We start from the raw sequence: 21,098 nt of genomic DNA, 5'->3' as shown, positions 1-21,098 counted from the left end.
AATTGTAATTGCTAGCCAACGTATTTATGGATAGCATGTTTAGGTAAACCGATGGAGAGGACCTTGGCTTGTTCACCTTTACAAGGTAATGCTAACAGGCCTGTTTATGAGGCCACATAGCATTGACCTTGATGGGATTTTAATCTTTAATGTATGAAAACCAGACGAGCATACAATGGTCCTCGATGCACTAATAGTGAACTTTTAATTCAGCATACGAAGTTCATTCAAATGTAAATTAATCAATGTGCTGTGTTTGAAAAAAAAAAAAAGTATCAAATGAATCTAAGTCCAGTCTAGTCTACGTTATTAGGTTCAGAAAGTTGACTCTAAATATCGATGCAGTACCTGTTGGATTCTGTAAAGATTTGTTGATTTCATTCTTGTACATAATCGCTTGCAGTGAAACATTTTTGTGCACTCAACCTTGGATTTATTCTCAAATCCTGTTATGTCCTTTGCATTTTAGAATATGAAAATAAATTGACTCTTGATGATTAAATTACATTTTTCCCTTCTTTGACATTTTAGACAGAATATTTGCTTCCCTAGATGTGAGCAGTCTGATGGAAGTCACAGAATGAGCTGCTTCAGTATCTTAATACAAAGGCAAAGTTCTCCCTTATCGTACATCGACTCTGAAAAACTGACTTCAGGAATTCTCCGAAGCTTGATATTTAGATGAACTTATGAAAGAGGAAAACATATTTCTGGCATCAGTTTTTATTTTTTATTTTCTTGAAATAGTTTTCTGCCTCCAAATGAAATCAAATGTAACAACCCAAAGACACAAAATCATTCTTTGGGTGAACTGTTCACCACTCAAGTACAGGAATTGCTTTAATTTGAAGGTGTCATGAACCAAAAGCTTGAGAGCCACTGAACACGGAGGAACTTCAAGATCTGTGAAATAACTCGTCTAAATCATTAAAACCCAACTTCACACTTTGACAGAATGAAGCTCAGACCAAGTGTTCACAACTCAGAAGGACGTTTAGAAATATTTGAGCAGGAACATTTTACATCTCTGTTCACTTAGTACTTAGAAACTACAGCTAGTTTACTTGAGACTCCAGTTGTGTAAAGAATTAATGTCAGTAGCATTTCCCTTCTAGCCCCTACTGTAATACCTACCAAAGACTTGTCTCCATACTCTGAACCAAAAGAAAAGGTTAGATTATTAATAAATCTGACTTTAAAATTAAAGGAAAACACAACATTAAACCCAGCGGGAGTCTGTAAAATGTGAACCAGCAAGCAGACAAAGCGAACCTGATGTTTACCCTCAGGCCGGCCCCTCATGCCAGACCAGATTTGATTTGCCAACCATTTACTACCAACTGTCTCATGCACCAAACAGCATGCTCGTCCTCCTACACACACACACACACACACACACACACACACACACACACACACACACACACACACACACACACACACACACACACACACCTGATGGTTCATTTTTAATGTCTTTTTTTTCCGTCTTTCAATGGCAGCAGTTTCTCTGCTTGGCGTCTCCACGTCATGCATCCACTTGGCCGCGTGCCTGGAGGATAAGACGGCAATTATTTCCTCACTGAGATGATTCTGCTAGATTACATAAATCCATATCTAATTCACACAATATGGCATCGGGACATTAGAAAATCCTCAGTGTTCTTCATGTCACAAAACCCTCAGAGACATGTCTGACAACAACTGCTAATACACTGCAGTTTAGATATTTGAGCAGAGAGTTGAGAGATAGTTGAGGGGACTCTGGGCAATTAAAGAATAATAAAACCTTGAATAAGGCGAGACACTGCAGGCAAAAACATGTCTTCTTTCAAACTAGCGGAAAGAAAACATCCAAAATATACTTTTATGTGTTTGCTTTACTACTTTGTCTATTTGTGTCTGTAGATTTGTCCTAAATTCACCGAAAGTTAGCATTAGATAATGACTCATTTGCATATTTAAACATAACATTTCAGAAAACTTGTAGTACAAAAAGATAAACGCTTAATGTAAGTAATGAACTGGGGGAGTTTCATGGTGATATATGTTAATTAAATGTTTTACTCTATTCACCTGATGTGATTTTACAATACATTACCTTTAAAGGTAGTTTTTCTCTGAGCCAGAAATCTTCAGTAGCACTTACATACACCAAACTTTACATTTTCATTCCTATCTATATTCACATTCATAGCCGGAAAAACATGGCAAAAATGGATTTGACTCTAATATGTTAACCAAATGAAACAAGGAATTTGAACCATGGCTTTATCCAACATTCAAGTTTTATTGTGGAACAATATCCAAATAAACACATATTTGATGAGACAGTGGCTCATGTGCATATCTAAACGTGACATTTCAGAAAACTTGTAAAACAAAATCACTTTTCCTTAATGTAAAAAATCCACTGGGGAGGTTTTACAACCCCTTAAGACAAAGATTTGGAAAGCCATCCCAGCACAAGAATTAGGAGAAGTACAGTTTTAATTTGAAGTCTTCATTTACCTTTCAGTGTTGGTGGCAGCAGATGGTTTCTGCTCCGCTCTCAGTCCCACAGCTAACACCTCTTCCTCAGTTTAGGGAATTACAGGATTGGTTGAAATCAACACGGCTGACCTTTTAATTAAGTACATGGACCATCGTGGCTCTGTTTTAATCACAGGAAAGTTATTCTGTGTCCTTGGCTCGATAGTTTCATAACAGTACAGACACAGGACACACTTTTAGTGGCCTATGGTGGGAAAAAAAGCATATTTATCCAAAAGATTGTTTGGCATACTGTGTATAAGATGAGAATATTACATTTGTTACTGACGAAAGCTTTCTTTCATCTATGCAGAGATGAAATAAATCGTTTACTATTTTGTTACACAAAACAAAGTCCCAAAATGGATTTAGTTTGAGTTCATGATCGTCGAACCTTTATGTTGCTTCTCTTCCTGCTAAAGATAAACAGTAGAATCAGACATTTCAAACGTCAATATAATGTGTCCAACATCATGTGAACAGTGAAGGCAAGTGAGCCACTGATAACGTTAAAAAGCACACAACATGAAACATCATGCTTTGATCTGTGCTTCACCTGGTCCAGCATCTTACTTTTAGCATTCAATTGAGTGATGTTTCTTCCATATGCAGCATCTCACTTAAGAGATACAAATACTTTTAAAAATACAATAGTTACAAGTTAATGTGCACTACAGTCAAACATACTGTTGTGATGATAGTTGATGATATTTGTGTGTGAAAATGGGCACCCTTACATCTTTCTACATTATGAGTTTTACCTTGTTTATTTTTTTGTACTTTAAGTTATAAAACTTCTTCTGCTTGAACTGCAACACTCAGCATCTGTTCTCATACATCCTCTACATTAATGATTCAAGAATAGATCATTTATATTAAATCGCAAAGAAAACGATGAAATGCAACAAATGTGACACTTTTTGAGTGACTAAATTATGTTTCTCATCAATGCGTATTTACTCATTTGGGGGCATTAAAAAAAACTACTGCGGCCCCCAAAAAGGTTTGTGCCGGCCCTGCTGTTATTAGTGTTACAGACAAACCTGAAGAATAATAGATGCAGGTTAACACTTTACACCTTTAATATCAAAGCAATTCCTTATTCACTGCACCTGCTGTGTGTCAGGTATGCGGCTTTAGTCCACCATCTAGTGGTAAAAACATCTGACTCAATGCTCACACCAGACCTGTTGCATTCATTCTCTTTCACTACAAAAAAAATATGTATATATAATAATAAAAAATCTGATCTCCAGACAGGAAAAACACTTCAAGCCGTGTTTCCACCTTTCAGTTCACTCCTTAACTGAAGTTTGAAGACACAGCCGATCACTCTGACCCACATAAAGTGAGTCACATCACCGCAGCTCAGCCAGTGAAGATGACTGGGATTATCTTCATGCCTCGCTCCTGTCCCCCATGCCTGTTTATGTTCACATGAAGCCACGCTCCTCCGGCTGCCAGCCACGCCGCGGTATTTATAGACAAACAGCCGTAATCACCACGCGAGGAATCCATCCTCAAAATCCTCAGGAAATCATCCTCAAACATCTAAACTTGGACTGAGTGAGAACGGCGGAATTTTCAAGGATCCACCTGAATTGGGCTCTCTGACGATGAAGGAGCGCGCGTGTCACCTCAAGGTAAAACAAAACAAAAAGCCCTCAGATCCATTAATCATTTCATTACTTTATTGATATGTTTTCCTGTCTCGCGCGCGCTGCATTAACCCTCTTCCTCTTGTGAAAATGTTTAGCATCTTATTCATCTATTCTTACTTGTTATGACTGCTGCTGCTGCTGCTACTCGCGTCAAACACTTCAACTCCGCAAGAATAAAGAAGCAGCATCCTAATTAGCAATACCTGTTAACAGGATAGTCAATGTATTCCTGAAAAATAATTAAAATATATAAATAAACGATCGCAGACCAGCAGCTGACGTGCACAAATTGGAAGAGGTGGGGGCTGCCAGTTGTTTCAGTGTTTGCACTAATTAGAGGAGATCAGAGATTTTTAATTTATAATAAAAAGAGCCATATGGAGAGGGCGACTCTTGCAGCGGTAATTATTCTCTGGATAGGCTCACTGCAGTGATGCTCTCATAAAGCAGCATCATCAATGCTGCCATTGATGATTAATTTCATGTCTGTTTGTATAAGTAACCCAGGTGTCGTGGAGTAACACAGAAAACCTTCCTATAGTTTGCTCTCTGAAGGTGTGCCTGTGGATACAAAGTGATTTAATTTCCGACCGATGACACAGGGTGTGTTTGTGAACTTGCAGGGCCGCGCTGTAATCAGAGGCGGCCCGCCCATCAGCAGCAGCATGGAGCTGCCGACAAGCCGTGTGAATGCGCGCGCTGACCCTGGTAGCCTTTCTCATAAGGGCGCTGTGCTGCCTTTGAGAGAGCATGAGCTCAACCCGTACTGTGTCCAGTTCATGTCTGAGGAGCCCTGCTGGTGTGTGAGTCACTGTGCCTTTTGCTTCAGCTCTCCCACACTCAGTCATCTTCTTTGTCGGAGTGGGAACAACCTTGTTTCGTCTGTCTCTGACTGGCTCGCTTCAAACTTGCTGTTTTCCAGCCTTTGCCACCTTATCTCCCTCATATTTCTCTGTCTCAGTGACACACACACACACGCGCGCGCGCGCACACGCGCTGATATGGACAATGGCAGGATAATGTTTTTAGGGGTCTGTGTTCAGTGTTCTGGAAACAACAGATGAGACTAAATTAAAGCAAGAAAGTCGAGTGTTCTACGCTTTTAATATACATTTCTGGACCAAATCATATTCCACCTGTCAGCACAATTACTGGTACTATTTCTGCATGGCTGCTGGTTTAAAGCTTTTGTTCCTCCTTGTCTTACATTGCTGATGATCATTTAGAAAAAGTACAGTGACACGGTTGCAATTATTCTGAATTTAAGCTGCACTGGTTAGTAGCAGTTTTTGGTTCAGGAACTGTCCGTTTATCTGCCTTCAATAAATTGCAACAGTTACTTCTAAAAATGTGAAACATTCAGCGAAATAATCCTATTCTAGGTATCAGAGACAGGTACAGTACTGGCATTCATCCTCTGGGGACCATAAATATGGCAATCCATCCAATAGTGGAGATATTTCAATCTGGATCAGTGTGGTAGACATTGCAGTTCCAACAGCCAAGCTTCTGTCGTGGCTAAAAATAGACAAACAGAGAGGGGACAGGCAGAATGTGAGATGTTTCATGTGTGTCACCGCTTTTTCACTCATCAATGGTTCCCTCCTTTCTACCCTTTTGTCTCATTTGTAGCATTATGGTGAAACCGCCAACTACCGTCCTCTGTAGAGATGCTCACCAGTTCAGACCAGTCCCTCTCCCGCTCCCTCTCACCCAGCCTCCGCTCTCCATCGGACTCTGGTCCAGGTGGAAGTATGCACGTCCAGTCCTCCCTGTCCCTCCCCGAGCCTGAGGCCTGGAGGAAGCCCAGCTCCACTCCCCGTCACGGCCTGGCACAAGGAGCCCGCTCCAGCTCCCTGCAGGTCCCTCACGCCCTCCATGAGTACCTGGGGCTGCCCCCTCGAGCTGCCAGCTTTGATGTGTCTTGTGGTCAGGAAGAGGGCTCGTCCGATCAGGGTTCGGGGTCGCTGAGTCCCCACGGCATGCAGCGGCGGCGCGGGGGACTCGTGGAGCAGAAAGACATCATCATGGCTCACCAGGCTCACAAAATCCAGAGCACGCCGCAGGCACGCAGGAAGGAGTGGGAGTAAGTATAAAAGAGATTCAGAGGCAAAGGATTCCTCTTAAATTGCATGTGTAACGATGATACATCTCCATGGAGGATAAAAGAACACATTCAAAGTCAAGGTTAGTCTTTACAAACACATCGTGTGAAGCCAAAGAACTTTATTTTTAACGTTAAACAAGGTCCAACACTATAAAATATGCTGATGAGGGATTGTGCCATACAATAAAAGAAATGAGATCTTTGATTTCAAAAGTTCAGTCAGTCTTTTTTCATAGCAGACACTTACAGGAAAAGCATGGGTGTGATTAATAACATTAATGATCGCTCCGTTCCATCCAAGTGTCCCAGTTTGGTTATTGTTATTAATTGCACCTGTTCTTTCTCAGCCATGATGCATCACACCGTCTGTCGTGAAAATGACCTGTGGAAGTGTGACATGCTGGAGTTAAATTAGTATGGGTAAAGTGTAAAGGTGTAGCTTGAATCTCTGAACCCACAGAGCATTATCACCCGACTTTGCAGGTGCCTTTTGCTCTGTGGAGCATTTTAGCATCTTTCAGCTCATTGTTTTGGTTTTATGGCTCACAACTTCACTGTTTTGATTCACTCTCATAGCTCTCATAATCCTCGTTCTAAGTCACACAGGCAAACCACGCGGTATATAAGGCAATATACCCCCGCAGGGTTAGGCCTACCCAGTTCTGTTGCGTACCACTTGGGTTGGCTTGGACCCCCTACTTCGCCGCTGGTGGCCTAAGTTATTCGGAAGAAGGTCAGCTGCGGAGACCAATCTTTCGTGGGTGAGGATTAGTGTGGTTGGGTTAATGTTATGTCACGGCAGTGCGTGGATTCATCGGGCTTCACCAACTGCACTCATAGAGTCCAGGAGAGGCCGGAGCCTGCGCGAGTAAGAGCGAAGGTTACGATATTGTAACCCTAGTCCTATAAACACAGGTGGAGCCTGGTGCTTAAAGAACTCTGGGGTCGGCACGTATTCACGTAGGCACATCCTGATTGGCTGGCTACGCTGATGCAACTTTTCAGTGGGCAAATGCCTGCTCGTGATTGGAGGAAATGATTACTCAAAGAGTCCAGTAGAGGGCTCCACTAGTCATTATAGAACTAGGATTACAATATCGTAACCTTTGTTTACAGCCACAGCAGACAGCTTTTTTTTTCATTGAAAGGTTTAGATAATCTCACCGGACACTATCTGCCCAGCAACAAACAACAGACAGACAAAGTTAGCAACTATGGTGAATGTAACAGAGCGAGACCAAATCAGAGCTCAAGGGAGAGCTAATATTGGACATTCTTTAAGTGACCAGAAAACAACTCAAAATGAAAGCTAATGTTGCTCCATGTCTGCCAAAGAAATGTTTGCGAACATGTTTTCAGCTTGTTGCACTGCAGAAAATGAAACTAATACCATATAATGTAAAAGGGTCAACTCAACTCAAATGGCATAGAGATCCTTACATGAATGTAATGTAAACAATTATTACATGAAAGGCAAAAACCTGAGCTAGTATGTCGCATGAAATGGCTCAAATCTGAAGTAACCTAGTGGATAGTTGAGAAGCTTGAGCTTGTAGTCACGCACACACCCCCAGATATTGTTCTCAGGAGCTTGACGGAACTAAAGCTAAATGGAGAGAGAAGTACAGGACTTGCATTAGTCAAGTCCACTGAGACGCTCATGTTGCTTTGTGACGACTGGCAGTTGGCTTGCGAACATATCAGCCATAACCAACAATAAACTAACATAATATATAACTGTAGAATTGTAATTTAAATTTTGTTTTTGTTTACTTTGAACTTTTCCAACCAAAATGCAATTGTTGTGTCCTTTTGTGTTTAATGCATGTCCTTCCTCATAAAACATCGTCAAAACCAAATCTGAAAAAGAAGAAGAAAGCATTTGAACCCTGCATTGTTTACGTTCCATGTTTGCTTGCTAGCTTCCTTGCCTTTGTTGGTGCTGCTACGGTGTATTTATTTGCATCCCCTCCAATTGTTGATGAGTGGAATAATGTGAAACCCCCAACAGGACTGTGTATCAAATCATGCATACAAGAGATACTAACCCACTCTGAAAACGTTGTTCCTTAGTGCTACTAGTGGTTCAAGTGTTCAAATGATTGATGATTACTGGATAAAGTATAACACATATTATTGTTGTTTTGTTGCTTAGCTACAAAGTGCTTGTTTCAAATGGTGCTCCATAGTAGCAATACGTACACAGCTTCCTTTGTGTCCGTCATTGTTATAGTTCCACCAATGATTCACCGAATCAGTTCCCACTGCTTTCATCAGTTGAATTGATGTTTTTTTTTTTTTTAACGCCCGTGTGACATTGTTGGCTGCGGTTTACTGTAATAAGATACTGGATAGCGTTATTAATGGCGGAGCTGAGGGTGCTTGCATGTGAACTTTTGAACTCTGGAGCCACATCGCTCTGATTATCTGCTTCCCACCACTCGACGGTAGAGTGGTACTCCATCAGTGTAACCCCCAACCCACCAACAAGCCCCCTCCTCCTTCCCACATCCTCTGATTTTACCTCCACCACCCACTCAAATCCACTTCACTGCCATTCCCTCTCTGGCTTTCCATCTTTTTCTTTCTTTTTCTCTCACGTACAGACACTCAAACGTGAGACTTATGTCGGTGTTTCGTCCTTGATCGCCAACATTTGCATATTCCCTTATTTTTAACCTGTAACATTAAACGAGGGACCCAAAAAAAATAACAGCTGAATATTAAATATAAGAGCACAACTGTACATGTATTGTGGTTATTTGTCCATTAGGGGATGCTAGGGAATCAAAGTAGAGGAGCAGCAGGGAACCAGCATATGATGTCTTCAGAGCTCAGCTGCTGAATTTGGACATTGTTGATTTTAACAACTACAGACACTGAAATATTGATGATATTTTGTAAAATTGTAGGATGAAATTTTAAGAAAAGTTCCAAATCAATGAGTGATGTTGAATTTCTTCATGATATGACTTTTGAGAAAAGTTATTTCTAATTTCACTGTTGAATTAGCAACATTTTTAGTTTTTATTTTAGGTGTTAATCTGCAGAGTTGTAAGATTTATCTGACCTATAACAATAATGCCAATATGTTTCACGGTAATCTGCACACGGTGTCACGCCAATCAGCGATGATGTAAGTGGCGGTTATTGGTCGAATCAAACTGACACAACTCAGTATGAGGGGATGTCTGTTGCTAGGCAACAGCAAGAAAAATAAAATGCTAAAACCACTCCAGTCGTTGCTGGATGAAAGCCTGTCTGCAATTATATAAATGCTCTTCAGAGTTGTGGCACAAAGTAAAGCCCATTAACGTTTGAACTGCACGGTGCATGTCACCTGCAGCCTCTCTTCGTCTTGTCTTCCCCTCCACCGCGTTTCTAAAGATGTTCTCTGCTCGACGGTGGACATTAAAAACACACGGCAGGCGACTGTGGCTTTCACATCGGAGGTAGTGAGGCACTAATTTACCCCTTAATCAGCTAAGTGTGGCCCATTCACGGTATTCAAACTTTGGTCAGGCCAAAGCAAATTGATATGAGCCTCTCTGCTTTGATCCGCTAACAGTTCACACAGCTATTTTTGGAAGCCTTTGAGTAGGCTGTGAGCAAGAGCAGAAACAAAAGCCAAACACTCCTAAAGCAGACTACAGCTGATCATACACACACAGTACTGTAGTGACGGAGCTGTACAGTCAGTTTGCTTCTTGTTTGTCCAATGACCCTGATGGAGCGGAGGTGTGCGTGTGTGTGTGTGTGTGCGTGCGTGCGTGTGTGCGCGCGTGTGTGTGTGTCAGGAGATTTCTGTAGGAAGAGGTTGCTCCATTGTGCAACGTGGCTTTTGTTGGCAGAAATAAAAAGAACGAACGGCGCAGGAATTCAAGAGAGCTATGTCGCTATGGAAACAACAGCAAAGAGAGCGCAAGAGACACACACACACACACACACACACACACACACACACACACACACACACACACACACACATACACACACAGAGATGTACTGTTTGCAAAGATGGACAAATATTTTTGTTGGGTCACAAAACAAGTCGATGATTCTTCTTCTTTTTAGTAATGAATGCTTATGTAACATTTTTTGTAAAAAAGTGAATGTGAGACATGTTGCAGATACTTGTAGTGCAGAATATAGCAGATTGTATATCTTTATATCTATTATATACCCTTATCTTTACATTGTGCACTGGATAGGTCAGTGGCCTTTTGTTGCTGTCCGGCTTTGCATGAAAGCGACACGCCCGCCTGCTTCATGCAGATTAGAATGAGATGAGGAGCTAACAGAGTTTTTTGGAGCTCACTTAGGGACTTATTCATAGATCCTGTTAAACCGATTTTTTTCCCTCTTCTCCCCCAGATCTCGACTTGTTTGCCAAGCATAAATTTGTCACTCTCTCTTGGCTTGCTTTTGCAATCCCCCTCCTTCTCGTCTGAGCCCTCGCTCGCTGCCCGTCTGCACACTTTGATACCATAGCTATTGTGTTGCTGCACAGTTTGAGTCTGTCAGTCAGCAGAAGAGGGTGATGTCACGTGTCAGGGATGATGCCCCGGGTTGATTTTCACTGCGTTTATTTGACGTGGCAAACAGCGGCTTCAGCCACGATTGGATAATACCGTGTCCGTGGGGGCTGAAGTGGTCATCTTCAGGAAACAGTGGGGAAGGGAGGAGAGCAGCAGATGGAGCGAGAGAGCCTCGTTGTCTAATGAGGTCTCACTTGTGGCACTGAGCGCGTAAAAGACCCTGCTTTCTACTCTGCTCCCTCAAAAAACGGAGCAGCCCTCCGATCTATTTCATGCTCTACTTTTTGCTCCTGACTTTTACTCCAATATTAGCACAATGGCCTAGTTTTTAAAATGTTTCTAATAGTGCAAGTCTGTCTCCATTAATGAAAATATGACAATGCTGTCTGACATACAAATGGGAGGGGGGGGGGGGGGGGGGGGGGGGGGGGGGGGGTTGAGTCAAGCCTCTGTTCTATAAATCACTTTTAGGTCATTTCTTTTTTTGCCCCATCCACACACGTGTTGTCTTTGTCTGTGCATTGTCTCTCCTTTAGTATTAAATATATTTTCACACCCCTTTCTCTTGCCACTGCACCCACTAACATCTTTACATAATTGTTTTTGATACCCACACAGCCTGCTGTATATAGGCTCTTTTTTATTTTTTTTTGGGAACTGTTTTTGTTCGCCCTCAGCAAACTCTAATTGCTATGGTTACAAAATATATGTCCCTCCTCTCCACCAGCCTTCATTCAGATGGATTTTGAAATCTCCATCATGAAATATTACTGTGGGAGGGGGCTGCTGGTGCTTATGCGCTCCTGGCTGCGTGCTCATTTTCCAGCAGGTGATATGACTGTGAGATGACCTGGAGATTCAAGCAACTCTCTCGCTGCATTTTCTGATTGATTAGAGAATAACTTCGTGTGCAGTTTTTTCTCTCTCTCTCTTATTAAAAGAATCTGGTCTAGACGCGTTGAACGGGCTTCCTTTCACGTGAGATCTTCCTCTTTTTTTCCAAGTTTACCGGGTCGAGAAGATGCGTAAAGTTTGCGAGGACTTCCCTCGGATCTCTCTCTCTGATGAGCACACAGTAGTTTTGGATCACGCAGCTGCCGCTTTGTCAGATCCAAACGAGCTGTTGATAGAAAATCGATAGGTATAAACTCGGTGGATGTGTTTTTTCCCCTCCCTCCCGCTGCCTGCAGAGTTTAGAGACGCGCACATTAAAAGTTGCTCAGAGCTGATTGTAACGCGCTGTTAAACAGATGGGATAACAGAGATGGCGAGATTTTGCAGCTTGTTCGCCTGATTCTTCTTTTAGTAAATGGATGATTTTTCCCTCCTAAAATATTAGCCAACTGAATGATATAATCCGGGTTTTTTTCTTGTGGATATGGAGTGATAGGAACCTGCAACTTTCTGGGAATCTTGGCGCTCGAAAAGCTGTCACCGGATTAAAGGTGGATCCTTTTTTCTCCCCCCGTGTAACTCCACTTCACATTTTTTTTCTTTACTAGAACTCGTCCCGTAGCGAAACCTATCTAAGCCGGTGGTCTCCTCATCTCTTTTTTGCAGAATGGCTCGGTTCGGAGACGAGTCCGCTCCCAGCACGGTGGACTCCGGAGATGGGGACGTGGAGCGCGGCAGCGCGGACGGACAGGACGCGGTGGCGGCGGGGCTCACGGCTTCCATGAAGCAAGCCAAGGCGCAGCGGGCCCGGACCATGGCTATGTACAACCCCGTCCCCCACCGGCAGAACTGCCTCACCGTCAACAGGGCGCTCTTCATCTTCGCAGAGGACAACATCATTAGGAAAACCGCGAGGCGATTCATTGAGTGGCCATATCCTTCCATAAGAAACGTGTTTGAAGTTGTCTTTGCTTTGCAGTTCATTAGAGAGAAAGTGCATGTTGTCAGTTCAGCACCATGGACAGCTACAGGCAGCATGAAAAGCACAACTCCCATTCACTCACAAGTGACAAAAGTAGTTTCTTCAGTGCAATCTCAGTGCTGTCAATGTGTTTTGCATGACACCTTCACATAGGGACCCTCTATGTTTAGTGGTTTCTTATCTGCATAATGATCTCCAGCTGCTAGTTAAATCATGGGATTAATTCATTGACCCTGCACAGCTGAGTTTAACATTTCTCCTCGTAATTCTGCTCAGCAACTTGCCCCCAATTCTATTCATCCGTGGGCTCCATGTGCTTCAGTGTTGGCAGAAGACAGAAAGTTAGCATGTGGTGATCATTAGAAGCAGCTCTGCTCACTGTGGGGGTGGCATGTAGGCACATCTCTGCTTGCCTTAGTGCTCATTGGAATATGAACCCGGCCATGAGTAGGTGTCAGTTCAAATCCACCAGCGTTTCTCTGCTTCCCGCTTCAGCCAAACGGTTTTACTCTCCTGAACTATTGCAGCTCCGACAAAGATTACCGGGGAAGTTATTTTGCCAGCAGGTGCAGCGAGTTAATTTAACGTGAATGCAGAGTGCATGCAATATATATACTGTATATATATATGCACAGTCACCAATTACAGGCCAAACATCAGAATCCATTAGTGCTGCTTGTCATGTTCACTTAAAATCTGTTTGTTGTTGTTTGCTTTAATCAAGCGATTTCCTGATATATCGTGTACATATTTAGACATTTTTAAAGCATGATCAGTTCAACAGCATTACTCAGTTGCCATATCTACCCACTGCTCCTCCTGTCTTACACCCCCTTCAGTGCAGCGTGCCAGTCTCCCACTGTTACCTAACCGCAGGCTCTGTTTTGTGTGTGGGAGTGGGGCTAGTGGTCAAGACTAGCTGGCCAGGCAGCATGGTAATGTGACTGTCGGTATCACAGAGGTAGAGGTATGTGGGAGAGAGCTGGCCAGTAGTACTGTGGTGGATCGTGGGCTGTGAAAGCAGCACATGTCAGAGTATCGACTGGGTGAGACCCAGATATTGCTCACAGCGTCCAACTTGGGAGATTTGCAAGTGAAAAACTGATTCATTCGCATTCATTGCTATGCTGTTTCTTTGATTGTATATGTTCCTGCACAAATAGATTGGAGTGCTAGAGTATGGTATTCCTCACAAGTTTAGAAGAAGATGGGACTTCTGTTGCCCAATGTAGGCCGAAGTCTCTGCACCATAGAGTTAAGTTAAAGGATTGTACCAGTTCCTGCAAAAGAAAATTAACCGGCAAGTGCATTAATAATCGATTAATCGCTTTGAGTCATTTACAAGAGGAAACAAATGACAAATTATCCAGTGTGCTTCTCTTTGTTGTATATCATTTTAAGATGGATATCTTTGAGTTTTTGACTGTTGGTCAGACAGAACAAGATATTTTCAGATGTCACCTTAGAGTCTTGGAAACTAGGGTGGATAGTGTTTTGCTGTTTTCTGATGTTTTTATAGAATGGTTAGAAAAATCTCAAAAGCAATCGACAGATTAATGCATTCTGAAAATCATGATTAGTTGCAGCCTTCATGTATTCTTCACATCACTGCTGACCAGGTATGTTTTTATGCCAGTGGTTTCCCGTCATTTGCATACAACACAAAGAGCTGTTACGCTTTAATTCATTATCTAATCTAATCCATCACACTCCATTAAGAATGTAACTTTGACAGCATAACTGCAGACTTGATTTGGATTTCACATCAGTTGATAGACAGAAAATTAAACTGCAAACGTTCTGAGAATCAGTTAATCATTAAAGTAATGTTTAAAAAATAATACCAATCATCCACTAATACCAGCTTCTCAATGGTGATGATTTTTTCAAGACATTTTATGGACCTGACATCTAATATATTGTTGCATTCTAAACATTATAAATGCCTCCAGTTAAAAACAGAGAAACAGCCCCAACAAATTGAAAAGAAAAGGCAGAGTAGAGCCCAGATAAACCCACCCTGTCACCCTATTCCAAGTACTAAACTAAAACCAAAATAAACAGCTGCTTGAAGATCATAAAAAAACATTAAATATCTAAAAAACAACGGCATGGTTAACTGTATGTGATTTGTCCTAAATGGTCCTAAACAAGCACGATCTCTGGTGCAGGTAACAGATAGTAAAGGGCAGCTGGAGGGGGCGAGATTTATTAAGTATTTGCCACTTCAGCTATTTTCTGTCTTCAATGGCAAACAATGTGGACCTGTCAATGTGAGTCAGTGTGGGTCCCAGAGGGCCCCATCGCAGCACTCCTCTGTGAGTCACTGACCCCATTTCACTGAAGGCAGGAAAATTAATAACAAGGAGCAGCTGCCTCATGGGAACTCCAGGGGACTGAAAGTCACAAGCACAGACAAGTGTTGGGGCACATAGTCACATACTGGTTCACACATATGCACATATACTGTATCCATAGGGCCCATGCATGCACACGTACAAACAGGTGTTTCAGCCCTGAGAAAAAAAAATCTACTACGGTAGATGTCACTCGTGAGAAAATATAGAAATGATGCAAAAGCTTCTAGAAATAATGTCAACTTCAAAGCTTAAAAACCTTCACAAAAAAAGAAGGACTCTTAAGTTCTGAATTTGGAGTCACATCAAGACGCACGAATGTGCTCTCACTTCCAGCTGTTCCTGTTTAAAGTTTGTGCAGGAATCCACTTGTGAACAATTTGGATTGGCAGATTTGAGAGGTTGAGATCGGTGATTATCCTGGAAGGAATTATTGAAGTAAACACATGTTTTAGTATTTTAAAGCTGCAACTCGTTTCCCCAAAAGCCCAATGTGACATCATCAAAGTGCATGCTAACACTTATTATCAGTTCATCGTCACATAAGATAACGTGATAGTGATAATAAGCAGCAAATCAACTGAGAAGCTGGAACTAAATAATGTTCAACATTTCTGCTTAAAAATGACTTAAACGGTTAATTGATTACCAAAATAGGTGGTTATATGTTTGTGTTAATTGGCTGATCAATTCAACTCTAAAATATTTTAATGCGAGATTGCATCTTTCATTACATTTGTTTATTAATCATTTCATTATTCTCAGCAGATAATGATTACTTTTTACAATTAGTCTATAAAATGTTGGAAAACTGTACAAAATGCTCATCAGAGTTTCCCAGAGCACGAGGTGACATCTTCAAATTATTATTTGTTTTTAAGACCAAGAGTCTGAGATTTACAAAGATCTAAAGCAGAAAGAAGCAGGACGGTTTTGGGCTTTTTTTCCCTGAAAAATGACCTAAAAGATTGAAGCGATTATCAAATGTGTTCATGATTCATTTTCTGACTATTTGTTTCAGCATTACATCATTCATCCAGTCATAAAAACATGTGTAACTCTGGCATCTGTTACTTTTACTGTTTAAACTGGAGTCGAATGTGTCGTTTGCCTCTGGTTTATTATCAAGGATATCACAACAGTCTGGTTTATGAAACCTCACAGTGAAGTAAATCACACTCACAATCAATCGAGCTCACGTTAAAACCTCGACTGCTCTTCTTCCGTAGTAAAGAGGTAACGCTTTGAAGACGCGAGACGCTAAAATTAATGCACTGCGTGACACATGCTGCGTGGTGTCAGCGGTATAGTGACGATGACTGTTTGCCGAACTGTCAATTAAACCAGTCGGGCCAAGGTGACTTCACCGCGCTCTCACTCCCTCCCTAACCTGCCTCTTTCTCCTCTTCGTGAAAAACACTTTTTTTTAAAAGCACGTTGCCATGGATACAGCAATCTCTCTAACAGATTGCCTCCAACACCAGAGAATATGAACCATAATTCATCTGTCATGTAATCATCCATCCATCTATGGCTTTTCTTTCCTCCTTTGCACTGGACCACGCACAAATGCACTTTGAAGTATTTGTGAATTAGATAAGATACTGTATTTAAGGATGAAGAATAACACCACTGTTAGTGTATTAAACATATACGCTTGTTTAAATTAGAATATGCAGATTTGGTTGAAGTGTTTGTGTAATGATGCACAGTATATTGTCATATGTGTGTGTCAGCATTTGTTTGTTTTTACGTGTTGGTTTTCTCCTTGTGTTGGGAGTAAAAGTGCTTTCCTTAACTTTGTGGCCTTTACACCTTTTGAGTACATGATCCTGGCCACCATCACCGCCAACTGTGTCGTCCTGGCCTTGGAGCAGCACCTCCCTGGAGAGGATAAGACCCCCATGGCAAAGAGACTGGTGAGGACAAAATCAGTTTTCACATCCTCGATACAAAGACCGGGTTGTGGGCGAGGTTGTTGTGAGATATAGATACGAAAGCAAAGCAGAACGACTGAGAGTTTATGAAGATGAAGTTTTGTGACTTAAACTGCAGTAATCACAAGAATAAGGTCGGAATCCCCCAGAGTAAAACCTTCCTTTCAGTTAAGGAGTCTTTTCTATTAGCATGAAGCATTTTAAGAAGGTGGTGGATATATGGTTGAGAAAGAAATGTTGCATTTTGGAAACATGAGGACAAACATACAAATTGACCTTCTGTGGTGGAAAGTAACAAGACTAGAGAACAATATTAAAATGCTGCTCATGATTGTGGGATTATTAGCTGTAATGGAGTCATTTTAATGGGGGTTTTGCCACTTTTACTTAAAGGGCCAGTGTGAAGTATTTGGGGGCATCTATAGCGGTGAGGTTACAGATTGCAATCAACTGAAACTTTTCCCGTGTGCCAAGCGTGTAGGAGAACAACGGTGGCTGCTGCGAAAAGGTGAAAACGCAAATGGCCCTACCTAGAGCCATGTTAGTTTTGTGTCTTCTGGGCTACTGTAGATAAATGGCAGCCGCCTCTGTGAAGATGACCCGCTCCGTATTTAGATATAAACGACTCTTAGGTATCAAAAACACAACTATTCATATTTTCAGGTGATTATACACTAAAGAAAACATACTAACTTGATATAAAATTCCATTTCTACCAATAAATCCCCCTAAATGCAACACTTGTGAAGTTTAGTAAAGTACTAAAGTAGTGAAAATGTCCGTGTGTGAGCTATCACGACATTATGGCAGCGTGTTTTCTGTGTGCCAGCGTGTACACATCAAACCCAACAGGTTATAGTTTTGACATGTGTCCTACGGGCTCTGCTGATCTGCCGCTTGTACATTTATTTCCACAGGAGAAGACAGAGCCGTACTTCATTGGGATCTTCTGCTTCGAGGCGGGGATAAAGCTGGTGGCCCTCGGTTTTGTTTTCCATAAAGGCTCCTACCTGAGGAACGGCTGGAACGTCATGGACTTCATAGTCGTGCTCAGTGGGTGAGTGACAGCCTGGAAGTGCGAAATGTGTGTTGTAAACATTGTCAGCGTATTCCCAAGTTGCTACTTGCCAAGCGTACTGGCGAAATCTGTTTTTGGTGGAGGAACAAATATCAGTTCTCTGTAGCAGACCAACTTTTTGAACATCGCCTGCTCTCTGACGGCGAACCAATCAAGTCAGAGCAAAGCAATTGCACTTAGACTTTGGATTGGCAGTAGTGTCTAAACTTCTTGCAACGCTTTCCTCATGTTTTTCCTCATTCTGTTTGGATGCTTAATAGATCTTCTCTAAAGCAGTCATAGCCGGGTAAAGCACATGTGTGACTAATAACATAAACAATGGCTCCATTCCATGTAAGCCATTAATTCCAGTGAGCCAGTGTGAGCCAGAGACCTTGGAGCTGGCTCACATCATTAATATTATTAATTACACCTGTGTTTCTCTTACTATGGCATGTGGAAATGTTTGCTGTGAAAAAGGTCAACACTGTTTAATGAGGATCTAAGTGTTATTTTGCTGTTATTATTAAGGATGTTACAAATTGTGGATATTTTTAGGCAAAACTTGTCACAATATACCCAATGCTGGTATTTGTTTATGCTACTCCTACAATATGTTTTTTTCACTGCCTTGCTACATTCTCAGCTATTGTATAGTAAAGTTGCATTGCGTGGCTAAATGTCTAGCATATTTAGCAAAATGGTGAGATGTAACAGTGCAGATAATGTTACTGTGGCAACCAGCTAGCTATAAACCCAAAATTGCTCCCGAAGGCTGCACCATCGGTATGTGAATGGGTGTGAATGTTAGATACCCCTGATGGGCAGGTGGCACCTTGCATGGTAGCCCCTGTCATCAGTGTATGAATGGATGTAAATGGGTGAATGACATGTAATATAAAAGCCCTTTGAGTAGTCCAGAGACTGAAAAGGCTTACCATTAGCTACCTCACAGTTGCTCTCTTTATACCACCGTGAAATTACATGAATTACACTGCTGGTCACCGTGTTGGGCTTGAGAAACATTTATTTTTTTAAATCTAAGTAGTCGTTTATGTAGTCAAACAGCCAGCCTTGTCACCTTTCCATGCTAGCTTCAGTAAAACCAGCTTCAATAATGTATTTTCTCACAAAGGCTTTACTTTTTTCGTCACTATGAAAACATGATACCTGGTATTTTTATCCATATTCTTTGCGACATTGATGATAAAAAAAAGAATGCTTTTTTTTTTCTTTACATTAAACTACATCTCATTAGTTTAGCAACAGGAGCCCTGGCAGAGCAACACAAGCTAGTGGAGTTAACTGTAGCACTGAGGTGGCATTTGTCTTTTCCAAGGCAAGCAATGTATTGCAATATGTTGTGGCTCTATGTTTGATAAAGGTAACTAGAGTACGTTACGTCTAGTTGAAAACAGTTGCTCGTCAGCAGTGCTAATAATTACCTGTCAGGTTATGTGACGTCAATTGCTGTGACTTTGTCTTCCACTGTGAAAAAGGAATATCCGCTGTTTGTATGATTGTTAAATATCTCTGGATAGCTGATTTCAACAGTAACTTTATGTCATTAAACTCTTTATGTTGAGCTCCAGGTTTTGAGCAACAGTTTGTTAGCTCTGACCGCTAACAAGCTAACAAGCTAACAAGCTAACAAGATAAAGGGTTTAAGTCCTTTGTAGGCAAGTCTTCTGGGATAAAATGGACCTTTTATGTCTTAAGCGATAAATGGGACTAATAATGAAGATAGATGTACCCTATATTTAACTTAACCTTTAACCATATACTTCATCATAACTATCTTAAGCTCTGATAAACGTAAAGGATAATGCTGGTGTTATTCTGCATATTTCTTACTGTTAACAAATCACACGAGAAGATCAAACCTACAATGTGTCAGCTCATTATTTCCTACTAAAGACATATATCTGATGTAATCATTTCACAAAAGTACAGTTTCCTTTCATAAAAATTCCCTGAAATAGCTGGGCACTACCATGCTTTAGTCAAACAGGAGAGAATAAGTAGTGCATTTGTTGGGGACTATTTTCAGCCACGGATCAATACACATTTGGCGCTTTCGTGAGTATTTCAAGCAGCAGGTTGGTATAAAAGATATTCATTAGAATGAAGGAACATGTCATTCAGTGCGACAGTGTGGCCCATTGATGTGATTTTGGACAACAATGGAGGTCAATGGCTCAGAGGAATAAGCTTCATCATAATTTGGCTACACAGACTTGTTAGTAGGAGCAATAACATCGTTGATTATGGTCTTTTCATGGGATTTGTGTTACCAGCCTCATTCTAATTGCCTTCTAGGACCTGACTTCAGCAAAGTAGCCTTTCAATATTAAAATGCCATGTAACTCTCATCACGATGTTTGTGTGCGTGCATATGAGTGCGTGCGCCTTGAGGTACGCCTCCAACTGCTCTCTTTTAATTTTGAATTTGGTCGAACTCCATGATGAATTGCAAACTTCACTGATTGTATGAGAGAGCGGAGAGAAAAAAAAAAAGTTTGAAACGAATGCTCAGCAACTGATTCTGCAATTAATTTTGACAGAATTCATTTTTACTTTACCAGGCTGTGGCTGGTGAAGCAAAAGATTAATTTTGAGACACTGATTGTCAAGTTATGTTGGTGCACTCACGCATGTGACGCTGCTTGTGTCGACGTTTATCAATGTTGTTGCCATGCGTGCTTGTGCTGCATTTTAAAGGCTTGTAATCCCCGCATGCTGCACCTCATGTCTGACACATGGTCAGCCGTGGTTGCACCGATAGGCAGGTCTTTATTGTTGATTTGTTGTTGTTGAATTTTCCCTATCAGCGTGTACAGCATGTATAAACACTAGATGCATCCACAGAAAAACACAACACATAAATGCAAAGGAAATGTGTGTTTCCATGGCACAGTCAGGCTCTTCAGCCAGCGATAGGTGGGTGGATAAGTGGATTGGCAGTTGTGTCTAAAACCTGCTTCGGTTCGCCCCCAGGACCTCTGTGAATTAAATGTGAATGCAGCGCTGTTA

At 41.5% G+C, this 21,098-nt stretch overlaps 1 protein-coding gene across 1 annotated transcript in view; it reads left to right on the top strand.

Annotated features, from left to right (window-relative positions):
• Window positions 1-5,863: 5,863 nt before the first annotated feature.
• LOC306706335 (voltage-dependent R-type calcium channel subunit alpha-1E-like) overlaps window positions 5,864-21,098 on the top strand; it is a gene marked incomplete at both ends in the record, with an annotated part of 53,012 nt that continues 37,777 nt past the window's right edge. Inside the window, 4 exons of the mRNA XM_079173368.1 lie at window positions 5,864-6,279; window positions 12,399-12,693; window positions 16,895-16,990; window positions 17,926-18,065. Coding sequence (XP_079029494.1) covers window positions 5,864-6,279; window positions 12,399-12,693; window positions 16,895-16,990; window positions 17,926-18,065 — 947 coding nt within the window. The remainder of the gene's footprint in view (window positions 6,280-12,398; window positions 12,694-16,894; window positions 16,991-17,925; window positions 18,066-21,098) is intronic.

This window comes from Pholis gunnellus (genome assembly GCF_910591455.1).
Source record: "Pholis gunnellus genome assembly, chromosome: 14".
Lineage (NCBI taxonomy): Eukaryota > Metazoa > Chordata > Actinopteri > Perciformes > Pholidae > Pholis > Pholis gunnellus.
The sequence above is the reverse complement of the archived record's forward strand: the minus strand, read 5'-3'. Positions and strand labels throughout refer to the sequence as shown.